Here is a 15,046-nt window from a genome sequence, read left to right on the forward strand (position 1 = left end):
GTCCCTAGTGCCCTCACAAGCTAAGTTTTGTACCTGGGGCAGTGGAGGGTTAAGTGACACCCAGTGTTTGTAGGTATTGTCTGTGGCCTGCTGTATTTGTCTTTTTAATGCTTTTTACCAGCACCCACTAACCTAGCTTTGTTCTGTATGTAAGCATTTACTCCGTCCTCACACTTTCAGAGGGTTAAGTGGCTGATTCACAGTGTGAAGTTATTTGGGGATTCATCCAGGGGGTTCAGGTTTCACAGCTCATTGCTCTGAGCTTCTGACCACAGGGATCCACTGCCCTGCCACTAACATGAAGAGCAGAGCCTGCCATTATTGATGTATTTATAGCACATATTTTATGCAGAGCTTAATGAGGGCTACATAAGAAGCCTGACTGGGAGAATTTCAGCTCATTTCAGATGCTGTAGTCATCCTGCACTGAGACCTTCTTATCTACAAAGCAAACCCAGTTATTTCAGAGAGAGCGCTCTGATTAGCTGATTCACCTGTAATGTCTTTGCACAGTTCCGAGACCAGGTTGGTTTCTAGGATATTTGCTTGAAACAATTTGCTTAAAGTGCCTTTATTTCTATGCACATTTCCCTCGTGCCTGTTGATTGTAGATACCCTGAAAACCTTAACCTGGTATTTAAATGAAGATCAGCAGTAAAAGAGCATTTCAGTCATTTGTCTGTTCAAAGCACATTCCTTCACTGCCTTCTCAGATACGGCTACGTAACTAACTCGAAAGTGAAATTTGTCATGGTGGTAGACTCTTCAAATACAGCGCTGCGAGACAATGAAATCCGGAGTGTGAGTACCAGCTGCTGGATCTGGACCTCCCGTCTCATCGGAAGCCAGACAGTCTTTGGAGATTTATAACCTTTATTTCTGCCATTTCAGATGTTCCGGAAGCTGCATAATTCCTACACAGATGTGATGTGTAATCCCTTCTATAATCCTGGGGATCCCATCCAGTCCAGGTGAGTGGGGGCCTGCTCCGCCACATCTGGGTTTGAGCTTGAAGAAGGGAAATAAATCTCCCGGCCTTCAGAAGCAAAGAATTTTTCCCATGGAAAATAAGCTGGGTTGACCTCTGGGGGTAGATTTAAACTGTTCCTTGTTTTCATTCACTTGCATGTAAGTGTTCTAGACATGCGGCTGTCAGCTAGGGTAACGCTCAAGGCTTCTTTTCAGGATATACACATTGATTCAGTCATCAGCTGTATTTGCATATACATGGTGTGAGAAAAAGGCTGATTTCCATTGCTTGGTTACCCTGAAAACCAGACCTATTTACAGCCCCAGAGGGCTGATGTTGGGACTCCATACCTTGCACAAACCTGACTCTCATTTGTAGCAGGAAAAGCGTCCAGGTCCACATTGTCCTTCCTGTGTCAACAGTGTAAAGCAGGGATGGCAACCTCAGGCCCGCAGGAGCTACAATCTGCTCCAGCTTTGTGGGTTTTCACAATGAAAGATGTGAGAGATAACATAGGCAGCCGAGAGACCTCGGTTTACACTTTTATAGCAGTAACCAGATTAATACATCACAAGACACCATGTATTTGTTATGGCACAACTCGGCCGCAGCTTTATTTATATACATACATCTTACACATGGGCATACCCAAGCCTCTCACAGCCTCAGGCTCAATGTCCATCTTCAGTCCGCCGTCCTAGCAAGACTGAGTCACCGTAACTTGAGCTCCCCGCCGTCTAGCAAGGGAGCTCCCCCCGTACTCGCAGCTCCCCAGCTGCCTATTTTACACCATCAGGCTTGGGTACCCCGCCAAAGCTGCGACAATATATCACATGTATAGTAACCTACAGTATTTGGGGGAGGGGGGGGCTGGGGCACCTGAAGCCCGGACGCTAAAGAGGCTGTCCGGGCTCCTCCCCGGGGCTTTTAAGCCCCGTTTCCTCTCCTCCCTCTCGCAGCGGGGTGCCCCTCTTACGACGGGATCGAGCACACCTTGCTCCTCCCAGGGCGCCCCGCTGGCATGAACGCGCGTGCCCCCCTCGGTGCACGGCGCCATGTTATCTTCGGCTCCGTGCACCCGAGGGGGCACTACGCCTCTCTTTAACATAGGCAGCCGAGAGACCTCGGTTTACACTTTTATAGCAGTAACCAGATTAATACATCACAAGACACCATGTATTTGTTATGGCACAACTCGGCCGCAGCTTTATTTATATACATACATCTTACACATGGGCATACCCAAGCCTCTCACAGCCTCAGGCTCAATGTCCATCTTCAGTCCGCCGTCCTAGCAAGACTGAGTCACCGTAACTTGAGCTCCCCGCCGTCTAGCAAGGGAGCTCCCCCCGTACTCGCAGCTCCCCAGCTGCCTATTTTACACCATCAGGCTTGGGTACCCCGCCACCAGGCCGGGGTAGCATAGCTTGCCCCGGACCTCCCATCCTAGCCACTGCGGCCTGTTGTGCCATAAATATCTCTTCTAACACAGTCTGCAGGTCATTGTTCAATAGGTCATTTCCAATGGCAGATAGGTGCGTACCGTCCTTCCAGAATAATCCCTCGCATAATTCATCGGCCCATGTGTGTGTGATCTGGCTTCCGCCCCTGCCCGTTACCCCCGCTGCGATCTGCCTGTTCACTTTCTTTCTGGGCCTGCCCCATATCTTCCAGTGTCTGTGTCGCCATCTAGAGATTATATCAGACCATACAATGTGGGTATGGGGAAACATTTGCGAGATTAGTGATAAGTTTCGCTCGGCCACACGGACTAGATCGATGCATGGGAGTGTTCCTATGTCGTTTCCCCCTAGGTGAATGATTACAACTGCGGGTGAGGCCAGCACGTCGGCTTTGCGGCGGAGTAGTGGCACCAGCTGGGGCCATTTCATGCCTGGCACTCCCACCCAATGAATTCTCACTCCTCTTGTAGCCAAGCCTAAATGGGCGCCACCTGGTCTTGCCTCGGCTCTGCGCGCCGCCCACTTAATGAACGAGTGTCCCACAATCCACACGGTAGTAAGTCCTGCAATATAGAATAATGTGTATATTATATATATATAATGTGTATATTATACCTATAACTATAGAATACAGTGTATATTACATGCCCCCCGGAGGGCTCAGACTACCCAGTGACTTATCCCTTATGTAACCCCTGAAAGCGTCGGACTTCCATCTGCCTAATTTTTGAATGGATGTCGGTGGGAAGCCTAGCGCTGCTGCGCATGTGGCGGCTCCTATCCTAAATGAATGTGTTCCAAAGCTCTTTGGGTCGCGTCCCGTCTTCAGCAAGCACTTGCGCAACACCGCGGAGAATTGGAATAGTGTCAATGGGGATCTATCTTCGTGTACTAGCAAAGCTTCGCCACCTGTCGGCCTCATTGCTAGATACTGTCTGACATTTTTTACGGGACATGTCTCTAAACCGTCTACCTGGGTTAAGGTGACTGACTGCCCCCTACCCAGCTGGTCCGTCTTAGATCTGCGGATTACCATCCGCAATATATTGTCTGATATCTTGACCCCATCTAGTGGGAGGCCCGCTCTATTGGCGTCTTTTTTGGATGTAGCTACCAATTCGCACACCCTCAATGCCCCGAAGAATGCCAGTGTGAATGCTGCTCGGAAGAGCCGAGTCTCGAATTCTGATGTGCACAACGACTGCAGTGCACGCCAGATCTCCCCTAGCAAGTCGTGCGTGATTGGTAGTCTCCCATCGGGCCTAACGCCGCGTTCGCGCCGCCACCCTTCCAGCAATTTTTTGGCTAGAAACCTGTTTCTCGGGTCACCCCATCCCGCAATCTTGGAGAAGAATGAGAATGCGGTCAAGTGTCTGGCTACGGAACTGTGGGACCCTCCCGCCTTTTTGCACTTATTATGTAGTCCGCAATCGCGCTGTCTGACACTGGTCCGTCTTGCCATCCCTGTGTGTTTAGGAAGGCGCTGACCCTCTGATAGCCTGCTGTGTAAGTTGCCCATGTTCGTGGTGCCAAGGATTGTTTCAACAATTGCCAGGCCTCGGGGCTCCGAACTTCCATAGGTAGTTGGGCACCGGCTCTCCCTCCGCCGCGGCTTGTGGCGCCATTTTCCGGAAATCTTCCCACTTTGAACGAGAAAGAGCGTCAGCAATTGGGTTACTAGCGCCTGGCACGTGTCTCGCGCGCAGCAATATATTATTGAATATGCACAGCATGACTAGCTCGCGCGCTAGGTCCACCACTTGCGGACAGCGTGCGTTTTGCCTATTTAATATGTCTACTACTGCCCTGTTATCTGACCAAAAAACTACCCTCTTGTTGCGCAATCTCTCTCTCCAAATAGCTACTGCCACTACTATCGGGAATAGCTCAAGGAATGTGATGTTTCTAATAATGGGGCGTTCTTTCCAATTCGGCGGCCATACGTCCGCGCACCATTCGCCCTGAAAGTATATCCCGAAACCGATGCTGCCAGCCGCATCTGTATACAGCTGCAAGTCGGTATTGGATATGGGGGCGTCTAGCCAGACTACTCTGCCATTGAAATCTCTCAGAAACGTGTTCCACACTCTAAGATCTTCTTTCATGGGCTTCGTCAGCCTGATATGGTGTGATGGTTTACGCACTGTTGACATCGAGCTGGATAACCTGCGCAGGAACGTTCGACCCATAACGATCACTCTGCAAGCAAAATTGAGGCTGCCCACTAATGATTGCATTTCACGCAGTGTGACCTTTTCCGTAGTCAACGCTCTCGATACGAGTGCTTTCAGCTTTTCAATCTTATCCCATGGGATTCGTGATACCATGCAACGGGAATCCAGCTCGATGCCCAGGAACTGCAGACATGTAGTTGGATCACATGTTTTTTCACTCGCTAGCGGTATACCGAATGATTTTGATATCTCACAGAATTGCGTAAGTGTGCTCTGACAAGCTAGGCTGGCCGCTGGACCGACAAATAGGAAGTCGTCCAGGTAATGTATGATGTTCTTTCTCCCCGAGGCTATCTCAACTACCCAATGCAAGAATGTGCTGAAGGTTTCGAATATAGAGCAGGACACCGAGCATCCCATGGGCATGCATTTGTCATAATAGTATTGCCCTTCGAACTTAAAACCCAGAATGGGGAAGTTGTCTGGGTGTACCGGTAATAGCCGGAATGCTGACTCGATGTCCGCTTTGGCCATGAGTGCTCCCTGTCCTGCTTTCCTCAGTAGTTGCACTGCCATGTCAAAGGTGGCATACTGCACTGAGCCAGCCTCGGGGGGCAGGAAATCGTTCACCGATCCACCCGCCGGATAAGATAGATTGTGTATGAGCCTATATTTTCCTGGCTCTTTTTTGGGAATGATTGCCAGGGGGGATACTATGAACCTTTTGAAAGGCTGGTGGCGAAAGGGGCCCGCCACTCTCCCTAAGCTCAGTTCCTTAGTAATGCGTGCTCTGGCTTCCAGCCTCAAGTGCATTACTGAGGGGGAGTTCCTAGCAATTCTCCCTTGTCGTGTGCCGTAGTATGGAATTCTAAATCCGTGTGCAAAACCCTCTTCGATATCTAATGCTTCCTTCCTGCGTGGGTATAATGCTAACCAAGGCTTCATGGCAGCTAGGTTAACCGGGGAAGGAGCTTTCACTCTGTTATGTGTGTCATATTTGGGCAGAGGTTCTATCAGGGGCTTTCTTAACGCATTTGCTGGCGGGGTGTGGTGCGCCGCATGCGGTACAGGCATGCTTGAATTTGCAGCTCGGTAAGGTACATGTGGCTCTGTTGAATTTCCAGCATGTTCCGTCATGTGAACCAGCTGCTCTCCCTGCTCCGTGTAACCCCCCAGGCCGAAAGGGTCTACTTTGTGTGCCAGCTACCACTCCTCTGTTAGTCATAGTGTGCATCCATAGGTCCGCGTCTTTCCACCCCCACCCCAATGTAGAGTCACCGTCCATCCTGTCTCTATATTCCTCATCATATTTTAGCCATCTGTACCCCTCGTAATCCCTATAGGCTAGCAATATGTTGTGTGCATATGCTAGCATCGGGCTAAATTGTTTGGGGTCGGCATGACCCGCGGCGTCTATTACCCTGATGAATGCCAGTATCCAGTTAAATATCGTTCTTGGTGTGCTGCTAACTCGTGTCACTGTATTTTCTTTCGCATCTTTCCTCCTTATCTTACTCTTCTTTCTCCCCTCTAGTACCTGAAACATATCAAAGTATTTTTTGTTCTTTATCTTTCTTTGGGTGTACTTGGGCACGAGCCTCCATATGTGCGGTAATGCTGCTAGGGGGGGTGGTCGCTCGTCCCTGGCTGCTGCTAATTCAGCGCTCTGCGCTTCGTCGTCCTCATCCGACGAAGAGGAAGATGAGGACGACGAACTCGAGCTGCTCTCTGTGTCGGAGACTCCTCGTCTACTCTTTTTCTTTCCTTTCCCTTTCTTTTTCTTCTTCGGTTTTTTGTCAGTTGTATTCTTAACCACGCTAGCAAGCGCAACTTGTCCTGTGTTGTAGCCCTCTCTTTCGTTGTGTGCGCCCTGCTCCCCTACCATCGCTGCCTTGCTCCCTCCAGACAAACCCGCTCTATCCCCAGCATTCACCTCAATAGTTACATTCTCATGTGTGCTACCGGACGTACCTGCAGCGTCCGGTATCTGCGTTTCGTCTCTCCTAGCTGGTTCCTGTATCGGGTTACCCGATTTAGTGTCCTCGTGAGTAGGGTCTGGTTTGCCCGAGGCTGCTGTGTGTTGGGCAGCACCTGTCGCCTGCCATGGCTGGTATGGGGGGGGGCCACAACCTGGCCACGCCCCATAGTATGGTGGCTGTTGGGGGTAGCCCCATCCCGTCCCATACGGCCATGGGGGCGCGATCGTGTGCTGCCCGTGCCCCGAGCTCCCCTTCGCCTGATCCGCTAAGTTCTGGGGCATTGCCCATCCAGGGAATGCTGGTGGGAACGGCCACATTCCTGAAGCGGCTGCCTCTTGTCTCGCCTTGGCTTTCTTTTTCTTGTCTTTCTTGGCCGCTATGGCGTCTTCGGTGGCGGCTGCTTTCTTGTTCGCTTGCTTCTTTTTGTCTGTAGTGCTCGGTGGTGGCGTCTCTGGTGCATCGTACCCCGTCTGCTCGTCTTCCCGCGTGGGTGACGCGCTGTGTCCATCCTCCGCTTTGCCTTCCTGTGCGGGACGGGTTTCAGTCGCTTCTATACCTGCTTCCATTCTGATGGGGGAGGGAATGCAAGGTGTCGACAGACAATGATCTAGATGGACTTAAAAGATAAAAGTTAATATCTGCCTCACTGGGGAATTACATAATTGCCTAGAGCCCCTGGCAAATCTTACGGCCAATGTCCTACGCCACCATTAGCTGCCATACTTACGGCCAATGTCCTACGCCACCATTAGCTGCGTACCATACTTATAGGTTCTTATATCTTTATATTATTATTTTATTTTATATTATTTTATTTATTTATTTATTTTTATTTATTTATATATGTATTTTTTATATTCCCACTTCTGTTTTCTCTCATTAGGATTATCTGCCCTCACCAAGATGGCCGCCCTCTAATAATACTATAGACTCTCTGCTCTGCCCTATCCAAGATGGCCACCCCCAGTAGGAAAGCATGCTCTATCTAATATGGCTGCCCCCTGACAGCAGCATGCAGTACCTTAGATGGAAGTCTACCTTCTGCTCTAATGGCCCCGGACCTTCGAAAAGCAGCACAAGGTGCTGTAAATACGCCTCTTTTTTTTTTTTTTTTCTTACGATTTCGCAGGTCGCCCGGCTCTCTCCTCTCTGCGCTTTGGGGGGGGGGGGGGGGGGGGTTGGCGGTTCAAAACTTGCCGCTTCTCCGATCCACGCTGCAGGTTCTTTGGAGCGGTGCGAGGGCCTGGATCGCCGGTGCCTGGGATGGACGGTCGCAGAGCCTCACTCTTCCTCCGCGTCTTCTTGGGGCGGTACGAAGCGACTTCTATGGGCTGTCCGGGGCCTGAATCGCCGATCCCGGAAGTGAAAGCAACGCGGCAGAATTCACCGAGGTAGGCAGGCTCTTACAGTTGAACGCCGCCGCCGCTGTCCGAAGGTCTGCACCTGCAGCCTGGACGCACCTGAAGCACCTGAAGCCCGGACGCTAAAGAGGCTGTCCGGGCTCCTCCCCGGGGCTTTTAAGCCCCGTTTCCTCTCCTCCCTCTCGCAGCGGGGTGCCCCTCTTATGACGGGATCGAGCACACCTTGCTCCTCCCAGGGCGCCCCGCTGGCATGAACGCGCGTGCCCCCCTCGGTGCACGGCGCCATGTTATCTTCGGCTCCGTGCACCCGAGGGGGCACTACGCCTCTCTTTTTGCTGACATTTGATTAAGTAACATATTTGCAGAGAGTAACCATTGCTGGGCTAAAGCAGCAGTAAAAAGCCGTCTCCCACCAAACTTAGGAAAAAATATATATATTTTTATTTTCTTTTATCCAAGAAGCTATTAAAACACAGAAAATGGAATCTGCCTCAGATTATAAGTGCCTCATGTCTGCTGTATCAAGGGGGTTTTGAATTTGCCTCATGCTTCTGCCAGCTTCCCCCAAAGCCCTCCTGCGTATGAGGATTTGTTAATATTAACACTTCCTTCAGAATGTTGTTCTCTCTTTCTTATGTTGCCAAGTTGTCTGATATTTTATGTCCAAGGTGAACAAAAGTTTTGATCAACTGATTCATTTATGGTACATAAAACTTTTGGGAAAACTGATGATATATTAACTGTGAGCTTTTGAGTCCAAGAATCCACTTAATCAGATGCACGAAGTGTAGGTCAGTTGGTGGGTAAATAAACATGGACATGGATATGGCGAGGGGAGGGGAAGGATATAGGGCAGGGTGTAGAAAGCCAGTGATCATCTCAGCATAATTCAGTTAATTGACAACGGTGGCGAGTGAGTGAAGCTAAAGACAGCATGGCCTGAGAATGAAGTCTGTTCATAGGGGGTCATGAAGCTGTTGTCCCTGTTCAGCCCTCAGGGGATGGTGCCAAGCGTTGAGATGAGTTTCACTTCAGTAGCTTCCTCAGGATCCTCAGGAGCTTAGCCTAGAATGGGTGGCAGAGCTGGTGGTTGGGAGGCGGGGCTAGTGTGGGCAGACTTATACGGTCTGTGCCGGGGCTGGTGGTTGGGAGGCGGGACTAGTGCTGGGCAGACTTATACGGTCTGTGCCAGAGCTGGTGGTGGGAGGCGGGACTGGTAGTTGGGAGGCGGGGATAGTGCTGGGCAGACTTATACGGTCTGTGCCAGAGCTGGTGGTTGGGAGGTGGGGTTGGTGGTTGGGAGGCAGGGATAGTGCTGGGTGGACTTATACGGTCTGTGCCAGAACCGGTGGTGGGAGGCGGGACTGGTGGTTGGGAGGCGGGGATAGTGCTGGGCAGACTTATACGGTCTGTGCCAGAGCTGGTGGTGGGAGGCGGGACTGGTAGTTGGGAGGCGGGGATAGTGCTGGGCAGACTTATACGGTCTGTGCCGGGGCTGGTGGTTGGGAGGCGGGACTAGTGCTGGGCAGACTTATACGGTCTGTGCCAGAGCTGGTGGTGGGAGGCGGGACTGGTAGTTGGGAGGCGGGGATAGTGCTGGGCAGACTTATACGGTCTGTGCCAGAGCTGGTGGTTGGGAGGTGGGGTTGGTGGTTGGGAGGCAGGGATAGTGCTGGGCAGACTTATACAGTCTGTGCCAGAGCTGTTGGTGGTTGGGAGGCGGGGATAGGGCTGGCCAGACTTATACGGTCTGTGCACTGAAGAGGACAGTACAAATAAAAAAGTAGCACATATGAATTTATCTTCTTGGGCAGACTGGATGGACCGTGCAGGTCTTTTTCTGCCGTCATCTACTATGTTACTATGTATTTATGCATTTCCATGCGTCTGACAGAGTGGATTCTTTTCCTCATGCCACTTGACTCTGTCATTTACAGTGGAACACAGAAAAAAACCAGCAGCAGTTTGTTTTAAACACTAATTGTTGGAGCATATACCCTTCTACAAGTAATTCTTAGTGGAGATCACAAAGTAGCCCCTGACGCAGCCCTGCTGGGCGAAACACAGCCTGTGTCGGGCAATATACTGTGTGTGTAATCTTACTAATAAAGCTTATGTACATCAACTGCTAATCTGCTTTCTTTTGTTCCACTTTGGAGCTTGTAGATCGTGTGCCTTGCTGTTTTTTTGAGTCTGTCATTTACAGCACGTTACATTATACATTTTTTTTATCTTTACCATCCTACTAGACCAGTCCAGATGAATGGTTATTTGCTTCCTGCTAGCAAAGGGTGGAGACAGAGAGAACAGCTTTATAGTGACATCATCACTTCCTGTCAGGGGCTGTCTGACTAGGAGACTTGCCAGTATTCTGTCTCCAACAGAAGGTGAATCGTGCTGTTTTGCTGAAGCTGGCTTGAGTCTCCCTGAACCTCTCCTAGTTCAGCAGGTGGTGCAGTCCTGGTCCATCTGTCAGGGAGGTGACTGGAGGGCAGTCTTTCCTGGTTGGGAGCTACCAGAGCACTGTCTCTCCCTGATGGAGCAGGTGCTGTGTCTCCGGGGGTAGCAGTCTGAAGGCTGCCTTCTCTGCTCAAGCATCTCTGGTCAATTTGTTCTTTTTTTCTTCTGTCTGGGGTTTTATGGTGCTCCCAGTCTCTCTGAAGCTAAAGGGTAGGGAAGAGGCAAGTTCCTGGACCTTTGGTCGCTGACTGAGGAGCAAGGGGACAGTTAGGACTGTTGCTCAGCTTCTACCACTGTGCTTCAGTATGTGTGCTTGTTTCGGAGTCTTCCCTTCTCTCCTTTTCTCCTTTTTTTTGCCTGAAACAACCTGGTTGTAATAAAGTGTAAACCAGGAAGAAGAAGGCAAAGTCTGCAGGAAAATAAAACTGGATTTGCCAAGGAGCGCATCATTTCAGCTGATGTGACAGATTATTCAGATCTCTGGGAGGTGGGGATAAGCCTCAATCTTTGATTGATTGCGCTGGACCTGCGAAGGATGTCAACCAGCTCTAAGCTTGGCCAGTAGTGCTGTAGCAGCTGCCACATTGGTGTATAGCTCTTAGCATTGGCGGTATCAGGTAGGCAGGTCTCTGTTTCTCATGTGTGAAAAATGGAATGAGCAGGGAGAGTTTCACATCCCCAAAGGGGAGCTGTCAGAGATGGGAAGCTATGACATTTTGCCTGAGTTGCGTGGATATTCTGATTCCAGGGTTGGGTGCTTGGCTGAGATGTGGCCAGTTTCCCTGGGTTTTCCAATGTTGGTACCTGAGGGTCAGGACTCTGAAAGGCATCTTGGAGGTTATTCTCCTGAGTTTGTGGTAGTAATGCACCAGGTCTTCAGTCAGATGCAGAAGGGCTGGTGCCTCAGCACTAAGTCCTCTTGCAGTTCTGGCCCTCACCAAGCAAGATAGAAAGAAGGGGCTCCAGCTCACAAAGTCCAAGCAGGCAGCCCTGGGTTGGCTGGTGGATCCCCCATCTTCAGGATCTGCATCTGCTTCCTTGAAGGAAAATGAGACTCATCTTTCTTTGTTGGAGTCCATGGAAGATTGCAGATTGTTCTCGGATGGGGAGGGCTCCACGATGCGGTTCCTGTTTTGTAAGGAGGAGTTGTCTGCTCTTATTTAACAGGCCTTAGAGGCCCTGTGGATCTCAGTTGCTGGGACAGGAGTCTGTGAATGGAGATTCTATTTTGGATGTAGTTCATAAGCCATTCAAGGCTTTTCCATTCCACAAGGGTCTTCGCACCATGGTCCCATCTGAGTGGGAATCTCCTGAGATTGTACTCCAGAATACAAAAGCTCTTGGTAATCTCTACCTGCTACTTTTCTCAAAATGATGGTGATGGTGACATTGGCAGCCTTGAGAAGGGAGGAGGAGGTTCTTGCGCTTCCCTTTGTGGATGATTGGCTGCCAAGTTAAGACAAGATTCATGTTATGCAACATAACCAGGGTCATGAGGTTTTTAGAGAGCTTAGGGTGGGTGATAAACTACAGGAAGAGCAATGCAGTCTCTGTCATTCTCTGGAATATCTAGGGGCCTATTTCACCACTCAGCAGGTTGGGTCTATATGACTCAAAATAAGCAAGCTCCAATCCCAAACTGAAAGCCTTCTATTTTGGAGAACTCCATCAGTATGGGATTATCTGCAGGTGCTGGACAGCACCTGAAGTTGGTTCCTTAGGCTAGGGCTCACATTGAGTTCACTGCAACAAGCCTTGTTTTTTCAGTGGTCTCTTGATACCAGGAGTTTTCAGTCCATCTTCAAGTGACAGATCAAGTACAAGTGAGTCTTACATTCTGGCTGTCCATCATGAGTCCTTTGCAGGGAATATTGCTGGAACCCCTGGTGGACAGTAATTATTACCAATGAAAATCTGCAGGGCAGAGGAGCCCATTGTTGGCAGGTACCTGAAGGACTGTGGCCTCTCAGGGAAGTTAAATGGTCCATCAACAGGCTGTAGACAAGAGCCATCAGGTTGGCTCTCAAGTGGTTTCTTCCCCTTCTCAGGAGCAAGGGTGTTTGGATCATAAGTACATATAAGTACATAAGTATTGCCATACTGGGAAAAACCAAAGGTCCATCAAGCCCAGCATCCTGTTTCCAACAGTGGCCAATCCAGGTCACAGATACCTGGCAAGATCCCAAGAAAGTACAAAACATTTTATACTGCTTATCCCAGAAATGGTGGATTTTCCCCATTTTTAGGAAGCCGTGCAAACCTTTTTTAAACTCCGCTAAGTTAACCGCCTTTACCACATTCTCTGGCAACGAATTCCAGAGTTTAATTACACGTTGAGTGAAAAAATATTTTCTCCGATTCGTTTTAAATTTACTACATTGTAGCTTCATCGCATGCCCCCTAGTCCTAGTATTTTTGAAAAGCGTAAACAGACGCTTCACATCTACCCGTTCAACTCCACTCATTATTTTATAGACCTCTATCATATCTCCCCTCAGCCGCCTTTTCTCCATGCTGAAGAACCCTAGCCGCTTTAGCCTTTCCTCATAGGGAAGTCGTCTCATCCCCTTTATCATTTTCGTTGCCCTTCTTTGCACCTTTTCTAATTCCACTATATCTTTTTTGAGATGCGGTGATAACATCACCATCACAGTAGTGTACATCTACGAGCAAGGAGGGGCCATGCAGTGTGTTGGTGGCTCAGAAGACCACATTTGATGCCAGCATAAATGGAGTTACAGTAATCATATTTAGTTAGGACTAAGGATTGAACAATGCTGCGAAAGATTGGCTTGGTAAAAAAAAATGGTCTTATTTGTTTCAGTTTCCATAATGTGTTGAAAACATTTGAAATTACTTTAGAGACCTGATTTTCTAATGAAAGAAATTGGTCTAATGTGATTCTGAGGATTTTCATTGTGGATTCAAGTGGGTATGTGGTGGTATCAATCCTGAAATTTTTGAAAGTCACGGAATGGTAAGGGTTGGTGATGATGAAGAATTTGGTTTTCTCTGTGTTAAGTTTTAATTTGAAATTTGATGCCCAGGATTCCATCAGTGAAATACCTAATCTGATTATCCAGCTTATAATCGAAAGTAATCGCCGGCTATTTCCCGACACAAATCGGGATATGGCCGGCGATTTCGCAAAAGCGGCGAAAAGCATATATTCGAAAGCTACATTTGTGATAGCTTCGCCGCTTTCCCTTCGCCTCGCCAGCGAAAGTTCAAAGGGGCGTGTTGGCGGCGAAGCGAAGGCGTGACATGGGCAGGCTTGGGCGTGGCTACCAGATGGCCAGCTTTCGCGGATAATGGAAAAATAAAACCTGGCGATAAGCAGTATTTCGCCGGGTTTACTTGGTCCTTTTATTTTCACGACCAAGCCTCAAAAAGGTGCCCCAACTGACCAGATGACCACCGGAGGGAATGGGGGATGACCTCCCCTTACTCCCCCAGTGGTCACCAACCCCCTCCCACACTAAAATTATTAAAATACAAACCTTTTTTGCCAGCCTGTATACCAGCCTCAAATGGCATACCCAGCACCCTGACAGCAGTATGCAGGTCCCTGGAACAGTTGTTGTTGGTTGCAGTGGACTGCAGAAAGGCAGAGCCAGGCCCATCCCCCCCTACCTGTTCCACTTGTGGTGGGTAATGTTGAGTCCTCTCAAACCCCCCAAAACCCACTGTACCCACATGTAGGTGCCCCCCTTCAGCCCTTAGGGCTAGGGTAATGGTGCACACTTGTGGGCAGTGGGTTTTGGGGGACTCAGCACATAAGGGAAGGGTGCTATGCACCTGGAAGCTAATTTGGTTGTTTATAAAAGATGTTTGAAGTGCCCCCTAGGGTGCTCGGTTGGTGTCCTGGCATGTGAGGGGGACCATTGCACTACAAATGCTGGCTCCTCCCACGGCCAAATGCCTTGGATTTCGCCGGGTTTGAGATCGCCGGCAGTTTTTTCCATTATTGCGGAAAAACAAAAGTGGCGATCTCAAACCCGGCGAAATCCAAGGCATTTCGCCGGCCCACACTGTATTATCGAAAAAAAAGATGGCCGGCCATCTTTTTTGAAAATACGGTTCCGGCCAGCTGTTGCGCTGCCGCCAAAATAGATCGCCGGCGACCTATTTCGCCGGTGACGTTCGATTATTCCCCTCTAAGCGAGTTATATCATTTATATCTTTGGCAAAAGGAATGCAACGTCGGCATATATGTAATTTGGAAAACCATTTTTTCCGGTAAATTACCTAAGGGAATGATCGTAATGTTGAATAAGATGGGAGATAAAGGAGAACCCTGCAGTATTCCACAACTAGGGGACATGATGATAAATTTATACCTGATTGACTTGGTACGATCTTGATTTTAAGAATCCAGAGAACCAGTTTAGGACTGCTCCACTTAGACCATAATAGTCTAGGATACTAAGGAGAATATCATGATCTACAGTAGACATATTGAATTGAAGTGTTAAGATCTTATTGCCTTTACTTAATTTGCGACTGTTTTAGTAGGAGAGTGATGAGGTCAGTTTCAGTACTGTAGGAAGGCCCGAAACCAGATTGTGAACTTTGCAATCTAGAGTGTAATTGAAGGTAGTTCATAAGTTGTGTAACCAGACCTTCTGCTACTGGTCTG

At 49.2% G+C, this 15,046-nt stretch overlaps 1 protein-coding gene across 1 annotated transcript in view; it reads left to right on the forward strand.

The window, feature by feature from the left end:
* LOC115470951 (trafficking protein particle complex subunit 2-like protein) overlaps window positions 1-15,046 on the forward strand; it is a 39,667-nt gene that overhangs the window by 19,734 nt on the left and 4,887 nt on the right. The window contains exons 3-4 of the mRNA XM_030204595.1: window positions 714-801; window positions 892-971. Coding sequence (XP_030060455.1) covers window positions 714-801; window positions 892-971 — 168 coding nt within the window. The remainder of the gene's footprint in view (window positions 1-713; window positions 802-891; window positions 972-15,046) is intronic.

The sequence above is a fragment of the Microcaecilia unicolor genome, chromosome 5 (genome assembly GCF_901765095.1).
Source record: "Microcaecilia unicolor chromosome 5, aMicUni1.1, whole genome shotgun sequence".
NCBI lineage: Eukaryota > Metazoa > Chordata > Amphibia > Gymnophiona > Siphonopidae > Microcaecilia > Microcaecilia unicolor.